Source organism: Polyodon spathula, chromosome 10 (assembly GCF_017654505.1).
Source record: "Polyodon spathula isolate WHYD16114869_AA chromosome 10, ASM1765450v1, whole genome shotgun sequence".
In the NCBI taxonomy this organism is placed as follows: Eukaryota; Metazoa; Chordata; class Actinopteri; order Acipenseriformes; family Polyodontidae; genus Polyodon; species Polyodon spathula.
In genome coordinates this window covers 41,017,962-41,033,661 of record NC_054543.1, presented here as the reverse complement: position 1 = coordinate 41,033,661, position 15,700 = coordinate 41,017,962, and the positions used below count along the sequence as shown (strand labels likewise).

Sequence of the window (15,700 nt, the reverse complement as noted above, 5' to 3'; positions counted from 1 at the left end):
AATGATTAATATGATCAACAGTCCCAAAACAGCACTAAAATACAGTACACAGGTGCTAATCTGGTTGCAAGTCAATTCATTTCCCAATATCCTGTTCAATCTAGGGCAATTGGTTTAATTCAAAATATTCTTACTTGGGGGGTAAACAGGAAAGTTGTATTAAGTGAATTTGTATTATACAATGTAATGTACATTTAAGAGTGCTAAATTTGTCTGGACCATGTAGAAAATTCATAGTATCAGGAAATGTGTTTAATCCAAGTTTGTTTTAATGAGGATTGACTATATGTATTGTGATGGAGTGTATGTTCCTTACCTATATGGGCAGGTATTAGGATCCTGGGCATACAGAGTATACATCTTTGATAAGGGCATGGAAAAGCCAGGTTTCACCTAAAGTTGAACAGATTAGCAGCTCAATCACCTAACCACCTCAATTGGTAATTGAAAACCGCTGCACTTGATTCCAGTGTGTATAAAAGCTGAGGCTTTTAGTTTGTTAAGGGAGAGAAGAAAGTAGGATGTAAGAGCAGTTGCTGTAAAAAATTAATATTATAAGTAAACTGGAAAAAGGAAAATATGCTTGTACAATTCTGGGGAAAACAGCGATAGTCTTTCCCCTTTATATAGCGAGTTTGTTTGACTGTGCCTGAAGTGTGATCAGAGGTGCCTTCCTACACCGGACGGTGTTTATAGCCACATAGCAAAGCTAATAGCCTACAAATTCCGAAAAGTAGAAACACAAGTTGCTTTGAAAATGCTTTTTTTTGTCATGTATGAAGTGATTATGGATTTAGGTCAGGCTTTGCATACATTTATTGCTTATGAATTACCTCTCCTTTCCTTTTAGATTATGATGAATGTGCTGTGTATGGGACTTGTAGCCAAACCTGTAGGAACACCTATGGGTCATATGGATGCAGCTGTACAGAAGGATATATAATGCAATCTGACAGAAAATCCTGCAGAGCTAAAATAGGTGAGGTATTTTTTTTTTTTTTCCAATGCAGGGCTGATATGAGTTATGGGAGTGGGTGTATTAAATGATTGTGTTTCTTTCTCTCATCACTTTTTAATCCTACTGTAGTTTTGCCTTTTAAAACCATTACATAGACCCAAAATAACTATTTCAAAGCTTTTTTTCATGTTGTGTTTAATTATGCATATAGGTATAGCAAAAGTATGATCATTAACCTATGAATATTGTAGATAGCACATCTCTTAGCAGCTCAGCCTGCCATTGCTTCTTGAAATAGAGGTTTAATACTTAATTCAATGTTGGGGGTATATTAACCACAGAAAAGTACACCTACCATGACAATATTGCAAGGTTTGCTGCCAAAATACTATAGCTATTATCTCAAACCAAACAGTATGTGGTCTAATTACAGTACAATGACAATGATAACTACCAATACAATAGAGCTCCTGAGTGGTGCATCTGGTAAAGGCACTCTGCCCGGAGTGCAGGATGCGCCCTATAGCTTGGAGATCGCTGGTTTCAATTCAAGCTATGCCAACCTTGGTCAGGAGTTCCCAGGGTGCGGTACACAATTGACCAAGCGCTGCCTAGGCGGGGTAGAGGTTAGGTTGGCTAGGGAGTCCTTGGCTCACCGCACACCAGTGACCCCTGTGACCCCTCTGTATGCAGTTCAGAACTGCGTGGTCCTCCGATGCTGTGAGTTCTGAACATGGCTGCACAGATATTGGATATTCCAAAATTTGATAAATATTCCAAAATTGGATATTCCAAAATCTGGGGGAAAAAAAATTGGAAAAATGACTAAAAATAATTGTTTAAAAAAAATACCAGTACAATACATGTACTGGTAATAGGACAGATACATTGATATATTTATAATATTTTATAATATTTGTAATGACAACCATGACAGCAAAGCATTAGAAAATACATTAAAAGTGTAGGGATATATACATGCAGTGTGTTTATTTATTTATTTATTTATTTTTTGATCTTTTTTTTAATAAAAGCTTGCATTCAGTTTAAAAAAGAAATGCATTATAATATCCAATCCAGGTCTGTCAGGAGGAAGCCAAGGATTCAGGATATAAACCTGTTAGATAAGTTATCCAGTATAACTAATGCATACACAAAACTAGTGCATGCACGTTCCATTATCAAAACTTATATTTCTTACTGTCTATGAATATAAACACTGCAGTTCAATATATTAAAAAATGCTGCGTGAAATATACAATATTAAAGTTTCACGTAATCTGAAATTCATACTATAAGACTATACAACTATATGACTGACAAAACATTTTTAATGCAGAAATAAAATGTATTATAATAAGATTGACAATAGAAAGGACAATGTAAACCACACTAATAACTGGATAACAGTTAAATTACTGTAGTAGGCATTCTGCATTGCCACATCTCATGGGAAGTAGCAGATGGTAGCATTGTAACTATGTACTTTTATATAATGGTGAATACTTTTACAGGTGGAATAACTTATATTATTTAAAGACTATCAAATACTTTCTTTTGAGTTTCAGCTAGTATGCTAAATTCACCCAATCTGATGCCATTTTGTCAGCACAACTATATATTAATCTCCAAAGAATTCATGATCCAGCATTTAACCATGATAGTTCGTACTTAGATAGTAGGTTGAATTTATTATTATATTTTTTTTAATCTATCTTCACATTTTTTAAAACCTTGTCCAGGTCTGAGAATGCAACTGCATGTACTAAACTGGAATAAGAGATTATCCACCTTTAGATAATGTGGAAAAAAAAAAAAAAAACAGTGCATTGTTTTATTTTCTAACAATTTTATGGCCTGTTTCTTCACCCAGTTTGAAATACCCACTTCAAATGTCGCCTCACCACTGCAGAGTCTTATATACCATAAATAAGCATTGTGTTACAAAGTAGAATATTTACCTCTGCAGTTGCTTTAATATTTGAAGAACCTTAATGGTATTACAATCTCACTTCATTAACCATCTGTGCCATGTGCCTCTTTCTGGATCCAAATTTTTAGCACTTCAAACAGTTTGGTAATTTGTAATATGCAGAAAATAACAGAAATAAAACTGTAGAAGGATAGCATGGAAAATAAGAAACATTTCAGGGAACGGAAGCAATAAAGAGATAATCCCCTCTGAAAGGTAACAAGACATTCAAACATATATTACAGGTGTATGCTTTTCCAAAGGGGCTTGACAAAAGCTCTGGCTGTCTTATACAGTGGGAGCATTTCTAAAGTAGGTATGTCAATAAATGATTATAACAAGTATTTTAGCAGCAGAATGAGATAAACTGAGTGTAAAGGGTGATGGTATACAATATAAAGGCTCTTGACTGAATGGCACATGAATGTTGCACTGGCTCACTATAGAGTTGAAAATGCACTATTTAATCGAAAACATCATATGGTTGACAAAGCATCAAAGGTAGGTGGACCCCACATGGCGATAATCATACATGTACTCTTTGCAATGAAGTACTGTATTAGTGCGTGCAGAATGTTATAATAAAGACAGTGGCGCAGGGGAGAGAAACCCATTGAAGTTACATTAAAAAGCTCTAATAAAGGACTGTAAGAGTAATTTCACTGAAGAATGTTTTCATGATTTTTTTTTTTTTTTTACTAAACTCAAAATGACCAAATTTTACTATGCAAAAAGTCTCAAAATATTTACAAATAAGATGTAAAATGTAAAGCTAAATATGAACAACTGTTTTAAATAATTTATAGTGAATTAGAAACATTTATCATGGGTTATCTTTAAGGGTTGTCAAAAAAATTGAAAACATAGCCTGCATTTTGGAGTGTATTCTAAAGTATACTGTACACGCAAATACATTTTAGGTGGTAGCTAGATCAAATTACATATGCTGAAAGAATGCATACTTCAGCGAATATGTTCCTACAGCACTTCAAAAAATGTATAGAATAGAGGATAAAGAAGTAAAGGGAAAGGCTTGTAAACTACAGTATTTTTTTATTTTGTTGATATTAGTTATTCTATATGAAACTAATGCAATGTAAATATCATTTAAAAAAATACAAAACAGTTTTCACACTCTGCAGACATATTCCAACAATGCTGTTTTTCAAGGCAACACAGTCACCTGATAATTATGTTTCTAATAACATTTGTAAATCATAAATGTTTTTCATAATACTCAACATCGTTGTGAATGGGATATGCAAAGTCTTGTACATAAATATGAACGGAACTTACAAGTTCTAAATGCATACTATCCACATTCTGCATCAAACTTGTCCAGTGTCATCTGTGCTTCTTAATCCCTTTGCCATGCATACAATCATAAGCATTAATTCAAAAACTGCATATAGCAGCTAGATTTCATAGATCTACGTTTGTGTGTGTGTATTGTGTTCAGGTTCTTTATTGGCTCAGCGGCACATTTTTTTAATTGAGGTATGACACTGACTCTCCAAATAATTACATTACTCTGGGCTTGTATTTTAACATGAAATCTCGATGAACATGTTAAAATGTAAATGAAGCAAGAGGTGACAACACAGCAAAGTAAAATAACGAACTGTAGTAATAAAAAAAAATGGGGGGTGGGGCTCAAGAAAATGAACAATGGGCCGCGGTAATTACAGCGTTTCAATATCAAATTCTGAAACTGCATGTATTCAACTGATTCACAACCAGAAATGAAATGTTTCTGAAGCACTTGTTTTTTTCTTCCCTTTCAGAGCCCACAGATGGACCTCCGGTGCTCTTTATTGTTAGCTCGGAAAGTATTGCAGTAACATATCTTAATGGAACCACAGTACCAACACAAAACTCATTGCACATCAGTGGGACTCTTACATTGGACTTCAATTATGATGAAGAATCAGTTTGTTGGGTTACGGCTGTTGAATCTACAAGTCAATTACAGTGTGCCAAGATGACAAAGTTAAAAGGTTTTTCAGAAGAACGAGAAATCAGAACAGCACAAAAACTTCATAGTAAGTCTATTTCATCTTGCTTTGGTGATATTATGATTCTATTTAATATAGTTTTAACAAGATGCACTGAGACAAAGTATTATATATATATATCCTCCCCACTCTAAATCGATTGTATTTTCTATTTGATATTCACAATAACATTTTAAAGGGAATTGATTTTGTTTATGTATCAAAGCCTTCATTGACAGAAGAATAAGAAATTTGAATATCAAATAGAAAATACAATTGATTTAGAGTGGGGAGGAGAAAATCAGTGAATGAGAATGTACAGTAAGCTCAGTATTGAAATAACAATTCTTCTGATACCATTATCATCTAACTGTCAACAACAAAACTATTCAGAACTTTGATAAGCTTTGATAAGCTATATGTCTGCCACCAAAATTTCTCCAATCCGTCTTGGTTCAAATAAGTTGAAGTGTCAGATATGAAAGCACTAGAATAAGAATGTGTCTCTGCTAATACACTACTACCAGTTACTGTGGCACATGATCATTATATTCTATGTGTATTTATGTTGGTTAAACTAATGTGAGTCCTCAAATGCTATTTCAGGCATGTGTTTGAGTTGTTCTTCTAGTATCTGCAGGTGTGATTGAATAGCACAGTACAACAGGGAAATAACTAGGTTCATAGAGCTGTTCTTTATATTTAGATTGAATCGATTGCTTGTTGCCTAACAAGACAGATTGTCCCATATTGAATGTCATTGGTTAATTTATTTCCATTGATTTACAATAATATATCTTGCTTAACATGATAAAAACACATATTTTAAAAGCAATGGAAACAAAATCAAGTAAATGTGCAGCAAAATAACTATTATTTCTATTAAATCTGAGAGTGTGACTTGACAACAGATCATTTTTAATAGTACATTTTATATATATATATATATATATGTGTGTGTGTGTGTGTGTGTGTGTGTGTGTGTGTGTGTGTGTGTGTGTGTGTGTGTGTGTGTATATATATATATATATATATATATATATATATATATATATATATATATATATATATATCTATATATATATGTTATCCCCACCATGTATAGAGCCATTTTCTCTATCTGAATTCAAGCCCATGCTATTAGTATTCATATTAAAAATGTCCTGAGTGAAAAAACAATGCAACACTGTGCAGCTTTCTATGCAACACACATGCAAACTTCACTTATACTGTGTATAATATATACTGTGCAGTCCATTCCTATGCTGAATTTTGTAACAAAGCTCTACAATAAGTAGGGCTGTTTGTTTTAGTTTTTTTTTTTTTTTATTGTTGATGACTCAATGTCCCTTTAAGTTTCTGAGCCGACATCATTTCTTAATTAAACTCTTGTAGAAGTGTTCATTGTAAAACAAGATTGATTATATCTATCTATCTATCTATCTATCTATAGATAGATAGATTGAAATATCTGGAAGGGGATTAGGATAACACAATTATTATTTAACCACGTAGAATATTGCAGGAGAAGTGGATAGTATAGATTGTATCTACTATATGGCCATTGGTGATATTCGGTATAAACATTTGAAAAATATCTCATTTTTTCACTTCACTTACACACAATTGGCTGACCTATTTAAGACAATATCTTGAGAACAACCAGACTGGTTTTAAATTACTGTTATGTACTTTATCATGTTTGATGCTATTTATGGAGGTTGTGTGCACTGAGAACAATGGTTTTGTTTCTGCAGAACATTTCTGTGTATGACCATCTCTTCCTATCCCTCCCCCAGCCTTTTTACCATATGTGTGATAATATTACTGCTGAAAGCAAATTATACTCTAATTCCATGATTACAACAGATGACATGTTTGAAGTAAATATGAAATTCTGATTTACAACCTGCGTAGATTTATAATGAGCTGTTTCATCGGCAGTTAAAATTAATACTGAAGTAATATACAGTAGCTTAATAAATCAAAATTGTATCAGACAATTTTGATTTATTAAGCTACTGGCGTAGCTAGGGGGTGGTTTTGGGGGTATGAACCCACCGGGAAATGAATTATTCAACTACATGGGCCAATAAAAAATATCAACCATGTGCAAAAGTCTTGATCCATCAACCATAATAAGGTTGTACAGGCAGCACTAGAAACATTAGGTTACTTACCATAACCCTGGTTCCCTGAAAGAAAATATGACCACCGAACATTAAGTATGGGATATGCCTGCCTATTGGTAGGTATTTTCTGAGTTCTATACCAGAGCTGCCGATAGGCCCCTTCCTGGGGTGGCTCCCTCTGCCCTGCCTACAAAGTGATTAAATATTTAAACCCCGGAAGCCATGTTCTCTTTGCATCGAAGCTATCTGGGCGACTGATACGATCTTTCTGGTTGGTGGTCATCTTCTCTTTCAGGGAACCAGGACTACGGTAAGTAACATTATGTTCCCTTTCAATTCGAAGATGACCACCAAAACATTACATATGGAAAATGTGTACCAGAGCTGCCATGAGGGAGAAGGAATGGCAGCTTATGAGGCATGCCTCAGAATTGCTTAATCCTTGAAGCCACATTCAAGCAGTAGAACCTGGAGAATGTGTGTGACATAGCCCAGCTAGCCGCTGATCATATATGAGACAGAGAGGCCTCTCTGAAGAGGGCCCAAGATGTAGCCAACCCTCTAGTGGAGTGTGCAGCTACTCTCTCTGGTGGGAGTAAGCTAGCACTGTCATATGCCGCAGAGACTGTGTCTGCAATCCAATGCGACAGGCGCTGCTTCGAGAGGCGGCCACTTCCTTCTGGAGTGCCGAGACCTGAAGAGGGTTCGTCACGGATGTGTGCTTGACTCCTCAGAATGGGGGAGGTCCCAAATGGAACTGCAGCTCGTAACCGTTGTTGATGTTTTACTTTCAATGTTTTTTTTTTTTTATTTCTAGATGTGGAACAAATGGCCATTGACTGGCTAAGTGGCAATTTTTACTTTGTGGATCGGATCAGTGACCGAATATTTGTATGTAATCAAAATGAAGACGCTTGCGTCACTCTCATTGATCATGACCTTCATAACCCAAAAGGAATTGCTCTCGATCCACTCGTGGGGTAAGTAAAAGTTTCTAGTTCATCTGTGCCAGCTATGATTTTATTTTTATGTAAGCACTTTTTTCATTATTCTGTAAGAGGATGTGATGATTGATGTTTGTTTTCAGCAATTTAATCCATCTTATATAGATCTGAAACAAGTCATGGAAGGTGGGTGCAAATGTTAAAGCCAAAAAATCCCATAATTCTCCATCCTCTAGTCAGGCCTACTAAATCTGTTTCTCTTTGTGGAATGATTGATTATTTGACTTCCCTTCAGATATACGTCTGGTTGTCAAATAATTAAGTTACAGCTAATATAACGATTGGAATTTGCTTTATTAAAAAAAAAAAGAAATCATTACTAAACAAGTTTGTGTCACAGCTGATTTTTTACACAGTGAATCATTCAATATATGGTACCTGGTTAGAGGACAAAAAAGGTCCCAGCAATGGTCAGTTTCATCTTAAGTGGTCAATCTGGCTTTTTTTTTTCTTTTTTTTTTTATTCTCAATAACAGACCATGCTGAGTTTAACAGTATTTATGATGTTTATATAGTTTCAAATATTATATATGTTGTGGTGTTTAGTTCTTCTGTATGGCCATGTGAATATTAACATACAGAATGATTATTTTAGGGGCAATATACTATACAGTGTCTGTGTAGGAATCAATGCTGTGATATTTACCAAGGGTCTTATGTAATAACCAGTTAGGTGTTCTGTAGATTTCTTCTAAAAACACAGGTGCAAAGGTGCACTATAAAAGGTCCTTGTTGACATAGGTTATGTTTTGTTTAAATGAGTGTGCACACCAACAGTATGCAGAATAAATAGATAAATTAATATCCCACCACATTGTTACTTGCCACACAGTGTTCCATACATTTCAAATCTAAAGACCTTAAAAAATGTGAAAAGGGAAGCACATGCACATAATGGCAGTGTCACATAACCATCAATATGACATAAACATATCATCTAACATGAGCATCTAACCACAAATGTTTGTAAGAATTGCATTTACTTAAGGTTTTCACATCCGTGTCACTCCAGCATCTGACTTGAAATCCCTGTCAGTGTCAACAGCGAGCGGCACAGCTTGAAGAGAATCCTTTCCGGGTCCCTACTGATGTTTTATTGTTCGTGAGCGTTTCTTTCTAAAAGTCTACATTGGGACCCAGCATAAATACATAGCTTACATCATTAAATGGTGTAGAAATGTTTTCATCCTTTCTCACTTACCGTGCAGCTGAGTGCACTTTTGAAAATCTGGAAGGAAAGAATGTTTTGCTTATGGAGAACGCATTTGCCCAGGGGGATAAAACTTGATAATGACACATTAGAAATTTAGGGACTGTTGGTGAGTACAGTAAATAAGGAATCATTATGCATGATTTTGTGTATCTGGTTAAAATTCAGTTGGATAGATCTGCTTTATTACTTCAGAAAACAACATAAAAGAGCATCAGGGTAGTATTCCATTATCATGTTTTTAAAAGAGTTTTGCGTAGAACAAATTAAATCAATCAGAATAGAACTTACATTATTATGCAGATCTATATACACACACTGTAATTAGCATGAAAATAAAATGTAGACGTTTTTGCTCCGAAATGAGTTTTTTATTTCCTTTTTCATGAAATAAATATATGTTGTAATCAAATACAGTACTGTATATTGAATACTACATTTACTTATAACATACATTTTACAGTGTAAGAGGTTTACATAGTGGGGGTGTATGTGAACATTTTAGTATTGCTTTGTTGCTTTTGTAGTACTGTTCCTGTATACAGGGATCACCCTCCAAAATACTGGAATGCATGTTTTTACACTTTACTGTATATAAAACTGGAGATGAATGGCTAGCTGTACTCAATGTGCCAAGGAAATTGATGTGAAAAACGAGGCTTGTTTATTTGCAGAAAATGGCATTAAGCACCACCTTAAGCAATGTATTCTCTTATTGACAGCTGGAATAATTCTATGGAATTGTAATGAAAACAGGGTTTGCAGTCCCGTAAATAATAAGCACAGTACTAAAAACACAAATAGACACACACACACACACTCACAAGTCCAAAGTGAGTGCTCTTAGTGCGTGTGGTGAAGTACAATACAATACATGCTATTTACTGGTGAACAAGAGGTTAAAAGTTGTCCGGCTTTTAGTGCTGGCCGTGGGCGACAGCTCCCGGATCATGTTAGCTGTGTAGTCTAGGTGAACAAATAACAATGAACAGCGATTAGACAGACAGAGAAAACAAACAATACACTTACAGTTCTTTAAATAACACAGTCTTTTAGGTTTCAGCGTAACCAATAATAAGGAGCAGATTGCATAGCTACGTCCCTTCTTTATGCTGTCGACCTTGACCCCTTGATTAACTAGCACGTCCATTCCTCCACTCCGCCGATGTCACACTGTTAATCTTCCAGGCCAATAGTTTAGTATACCGTAGCTTTGCCCCCTTTCTATCTGGCCGACTTGCACCGAACCCTAAGAATAAATATTCGGACCAACTAGTCCAAGGAACTCTGTTCTCTTTAACACCAAGAATCATTCGATCTCTGTCACAGAATTCTGTTAACACTATCAACACCTTTACCTTAGATGTTACTACTAAAAAATGTAGTTTCAACAACTTTCAATCATAGAATCACTCTGCCACTGTGAATAAATCATGTATTGCCAAATGAAATTTGGCTTGTGGAAACTTGGAAAGTGGAGGCACCAACAAATGGACAATATAACAAACACTTTTGCCAAGATTCTCAGAAAACATTTATTTTTTTCGAATCAGGTAAATAACAGTTCCCATTAAGGTTTTATGAGATTCACTTGGGTGATTTATTGCAATATGTTCCCTTGATAATAATGAGCTATTTGCATACTTAATTGTGGGAGTGTCGACCAATTATCCTTTCATGAGAAATTATCAATGACAAAAACATGTAGGTGTATAGATGGGTTTGGATTTGTTCATTATTGAATGCAAAAATATATATTTAAAAACATATATAGTAATTACTTTAATTATGAAAAACATGGGTTTGACTGGGTTGCAACACAGTGAAGGAACTTGTGTCCTAATACAGTAGTCTGTCGTGTATCCATATGAGGTGGGACCAGAATAAGACGAATATGTAAAAATATGAATACATTAATCCTGTTTTAAATACCATTATGCATACTATTTTCTCCCAATTTTAGGATATTCAATTATTATTTAAGTTTGGCTCACTGCTACCACCCCTGCGCTGATTCGGGAGCAGCGAAGACGAACACACTGTATCCTCAGAAGCGTGTGCTGTCAGACGACCGCTTGTTTTCACACTGCAGACTCACCATGCAGCCACCTCGGAGCTAGGTCGGAGGACAACACAGCTCCAGGCAGCTTACAGGCAAGCCCGCAGGAGATCGGCCAGACTACAGGGGTCACTGGTGTACGGTGAGCCGAGGACACCCTGGAGAACCTGAACCCCCCGGGCGGCACTCGGCCAATTGTGCTCTGCACCTGGGGAACTCCTGTCCATGGTCGGCAATGGAATAGCCTGGACTCCTGCACTCCATGTGGAGTGCCTTTGCCAGATGTGCCACTCGGGAGCCCTCCACACAGTTATTGTTTTGAGATTCGTCTTTTATTAGGGAGCTCCCCTAAATCCCATGTCATTTTTCTCTGGAACGTACACTCTCCTCGATCTGAACAAACCACTTTTTTGCTCAGCTCCCGTGAATGTACCCATGAAAGTGTAACTTTGAGCTTCGTGCAGGCTCCCAGGGTTGGGCCCCTAGCCAATCAGGACCTCCCAATCAGCTCAGCACCAGATAAGCCTTCCTGCTCAATTGGTTGCCTAGCAGCACATCTCCTGTTGCGTGTCCCAGCCTCTTTCACAAAGGCACACATCCCGCAAGATCCTCCCTGTCTCAGGGCTGTATATACTTACATTAGTGTCGGGTAATTTACACAGTAGCAAAATGCAAAGGTTTACAATTTTATTTTATTTTTTTAATTATAAACACAACTCGCTTTTGCTTTCCTGTAACCATTTTGGATTGCTGAAGAGCTTGATCATGGTGGATAAACGGTTTGGGCGGATATGTGAAGGGCAGATACACGACGGTGCCAATCAAACATATAGAAATCCAGTATATACAGTGCCTATAGAAAGTCTACACCTCCTTGAACTTGTATATGCCCTTCAAGCCAAACTATTTGGGATGTAAGTACATCTGGCAAATCTATTAACCCTGGGGCATCTTGCATAACATTATACAGTCAATCCATTATTAAAATATGCTTACATCAGAAGTAAATTAAACCATTTTAAATCTTGCAATAACTGCTCAATACTATGTGGGCACAATTGTTGAAAAAACATACGCAACAGAATGCAGCATTTTCATAGAGTCGCAAAAATGTCCTTCTGTTCAAGTTTCTTTTCACAGTAGTGGCAAACGTGACTATTTTATGACACCCCACGTTAATTCAAGTTGATACTTTTTCTGCAAAGTAATTAAAGTTTATGACAAGAGTGAAAATCCAGGCCCTAGTTAGATCACACTTAATTATCTTCTGACTCAAATGAAAGGTGAATTACACGATTTGATCTAAAAGAGACTGTATTCATGGATCACCTTCATGAGTTTAACACACAAAAATGGCAGTTCTTGTTACTATAATGTGTTCAAGGATCAGCATAAACAGGTTTCAGCACACCCCAGGCTAGCTGCACTTATACATGTCATTAGTTTACCAGAATATCGTCAATCTTGGTGCCTTCTTTCAGACTTCACTGTCAGTTCTTTTAGGCTGAACTAAGTAATTTTGGATGGCTGATCTGTGAAATAAGCTAGCTAGTCAAATATGTAATTACATTTGGTAATTAAATGGAAAATAGGGATATCTATCATTCTTTGATGTTCTACTGTAAAACATTAATTTATGTTTTTTGGGAAGTTGGCAATAAATGTATGCTTTACCAATGTGTGACCATCAGGAACCCCCTCGCCTTTAAAAACCCATTGAGGTGTCTCAGGGGCAAAGGCTTCCATCCTATTTTGGCACCAGAAAGTATCTTGAGTAGAACCCCTCTTCCTGAGAAGTGTGTTCTACGAGGTGGATTGCTTGTTTAAGAAGTAATGTTTCTACTTTTTGCCTGAGGGCCAGAGCAGACCCTGGCTTTGCTCCAGAGCAGGACGTGGTAATGAGCGAAGGGGAACAGGATGCATTGTCTATAGCGGCTTTCTGGAACCTCTTCCCATTGGAGGGATCTTGATCACATCCGTGAATGACCCTCTCCAAGTCTTGCCCCGCAAACAAGAGATAGAAACACTACTTCAAAAACAAGCCGTTTGTCTCGTAGACTCCACCTCTTAAAGAGAGGGGTTCTACTCAAGGTTCTTCTTGGTGCCAAATAAGGACAGTGGCCTTCATCCCATCATAGACCTGAGACACCTCAACAGGTTCTTGAGGAAGAGGAGGTTCCAGATGGTCACACATCGCCACATCCTCCAGTCTGATGAGCAACTGATTTACAACAGTGGACCTGAAGGATGCGTATTTTCACGTTTCTATCCGTCCAGCGCACAGGAAATATCTCCACATTTTCAAAGTGCATGGATGCCAGCCTAGCTCCCTTGCAGCTGTAGGGGATCAGGGTGATCTACCTGGTTGACTGGTTGATTTGTTCCGAGTCCCAGGAGGGGGCAGTGGCCCACACAGCGATTGTGACGTAGCATCTATCGAGGCTGGGTCTCACCCTCAATGATATGAAAAACCAATTAATACCGGTGCAGAGTACGGTCTAGTTGGGTCTCTGGCTGGATTCCCTAATGATGCGAGCCTACCTGTCAGATGACAGAGTAGCTACCACCAACTGTCTGGCCCTGTTTCAACTAAGGTCCACAGTACAATTGGTGTTGTGCCAAAAATTACTGTATCTGATGGCTGCAGCTTTGTCAGACATTCAACTAGGGTTACTTCACATGTGCCCGCTGTAAGTGTAGCCCAATGCCTTTCGGCTACACCCCAAGAGCGACAGACACTGTCTGCTGACAGTATCTCATGACAGTGTCTCACTTATGCTGGAAAGCACTAAGCAGGTGGAGGTAAGCCCTTCACCTGAGCGAAGGCATAAGGATGGGAGTGATTTACAACTGTCAACTGGTGACTACAGACGCATCCAACTCTGGTTTAGGGGCAGTCTGGGCAGGCAGAGGAGTTTGCGGAGCCTGGTCGGATTGCTGGACATTCCTGCACATAAACGCACTGGAGCTGAAAGCAGTTCACCTGGCACTGCAACATTTCCTCCCTGTGTTCCACAACTAACATGTCCTTGTCCGCTTGAACCACCATGGAGGGCTTTGGTCCCTGGGGTTACACCATATTGCCTTTCGATTCCTGATCCCTCCGGGCAGTACACCTCTCTGGAATGGTGAAGTGGACAGCGGACCTCCTCTCCAGGGAGGGTTCTCATCCGTCAGAATGGCGATTGCACCCTTAGGTGCAGAGCATTTGGGAACACTTCGGGGAAGCCCAGGTCGATCTCTTTGCCATGGCAGAGTAGACCCATTGCTCCCTGTGGTTCTCCCTCCGCAGCTGCGCCAGTTCACTGGGCGTCGACGCCCTAGAGCACGAATGGCCCAAAGAGCTTTTGTACGCTTTTCCGCCTATACCGCTGCTCCCTGCCTTCCTCGAGAAGGTTCGGAGAGATGAAGCAACTGTTCTCCTGGTGGCCTCCAGGTGGCCCAGGAGAATCTGGTTTTTGAACCTCTGCCAGTTGCTGCAAGGCCAGCCCTGGGAGATTGTGGTGCACATGGACCAGACCGTCTGTCCACCTTAGGGCTCTCAGAGTATGGTATACTGAGTTGGTATACTGAAGAACTCTAGGGCTTCTTCCACAAGAGCGTTGTATGCCTACAAGTGGAAATATTTTCAAAATTGATGCATGGCGAGAGGCCATGATCCTGTGTATTGCCCTATAGAAGTTATTTTACAGTTTCTGCGAGATCTACTAGAGGCAGGTATTTCCCCCTCTACATTGAAAGTGTACCTAGCAGCCATATTTGCTTGCCATGTTCCCATCGACTCAATATCCCCGGACGCACATATAATGGTGACCCGTTTTCTAAAGGGTGCGGTTACTTCCTCGTGTAAAGAATGACCTCCCCGAATAGAGTCTAGACGGACTACTGGAGGCTCTCACTAAGGCCCCGTTTGAGCCCATACATTCCATAGAGCTGAAGTATCTCTCTATAAAGACAGCCCTATTATTAGTTATCTCTTCCGCTAAGCAGGCCAGCAACAGGCACAGTCAGTGCACAGTTCCTGTATGCGTATTTGGGACAATGGAAATAGGGTGTTGTTGCGTACGAACTCTGTTTTCCTCCCCAATGTGATTACAGAGTTTCGCTTAAATTGGTCAGTGGAACTAGAGGCTTTCCATCCCCCTCCCTTTGTGGAGGAGATGAATAGGAGATTAAATTCCCTCTGGCCGGTTGGGGCATTGAGATGTTATGTGAATAGAACGAGAGCGCTGGGTCAGTCTGACCAGCTCTTTGTCTGTCATGGTCAACGGACCCGAGGTCAAGCCCTCTCTAAGCAGTGACCTTCGCATTGGATTATGGACACAGTTTCGACTGTGTATACTAATGCTGGCCTACCCCCACTTGGGGTAG

The 15,700-nt window shown here is 38.4% G+C and overlaps 1 protein-coding gene across 1 annotated transcript in view; it reads left to right on the top strand.

Annotated features, from left to right (window-relative positions):
- Positions 1–15,700, top strand: part of LOC121321960 (low-density lipoprotein receptor-related protein 1B-like) — a 63,207-nt gene that overhangs the window by 23,925 nt on the left and 23,582 nt on the right. The window contains exons 4-7 of the mRNA XM_041261347.1: positions 4,715–4,972; positions 7,352–7,366; positions 7,874–8,036; positions 14,622–14,765. Of these exons, the coding sequence (XP_041117281.1) occupies positions 4,715–4,972; positions 7,352–7,366; positions 7,874–8,036; positions 14,622–14,765 (580 nt within the window). The remainder of the gene's footprint in view (positions 1–4,714; positions 4,973–7,351; positions 7,367–7,873; positions 8,037–14,621; positions 14,766–15,700) is intronic.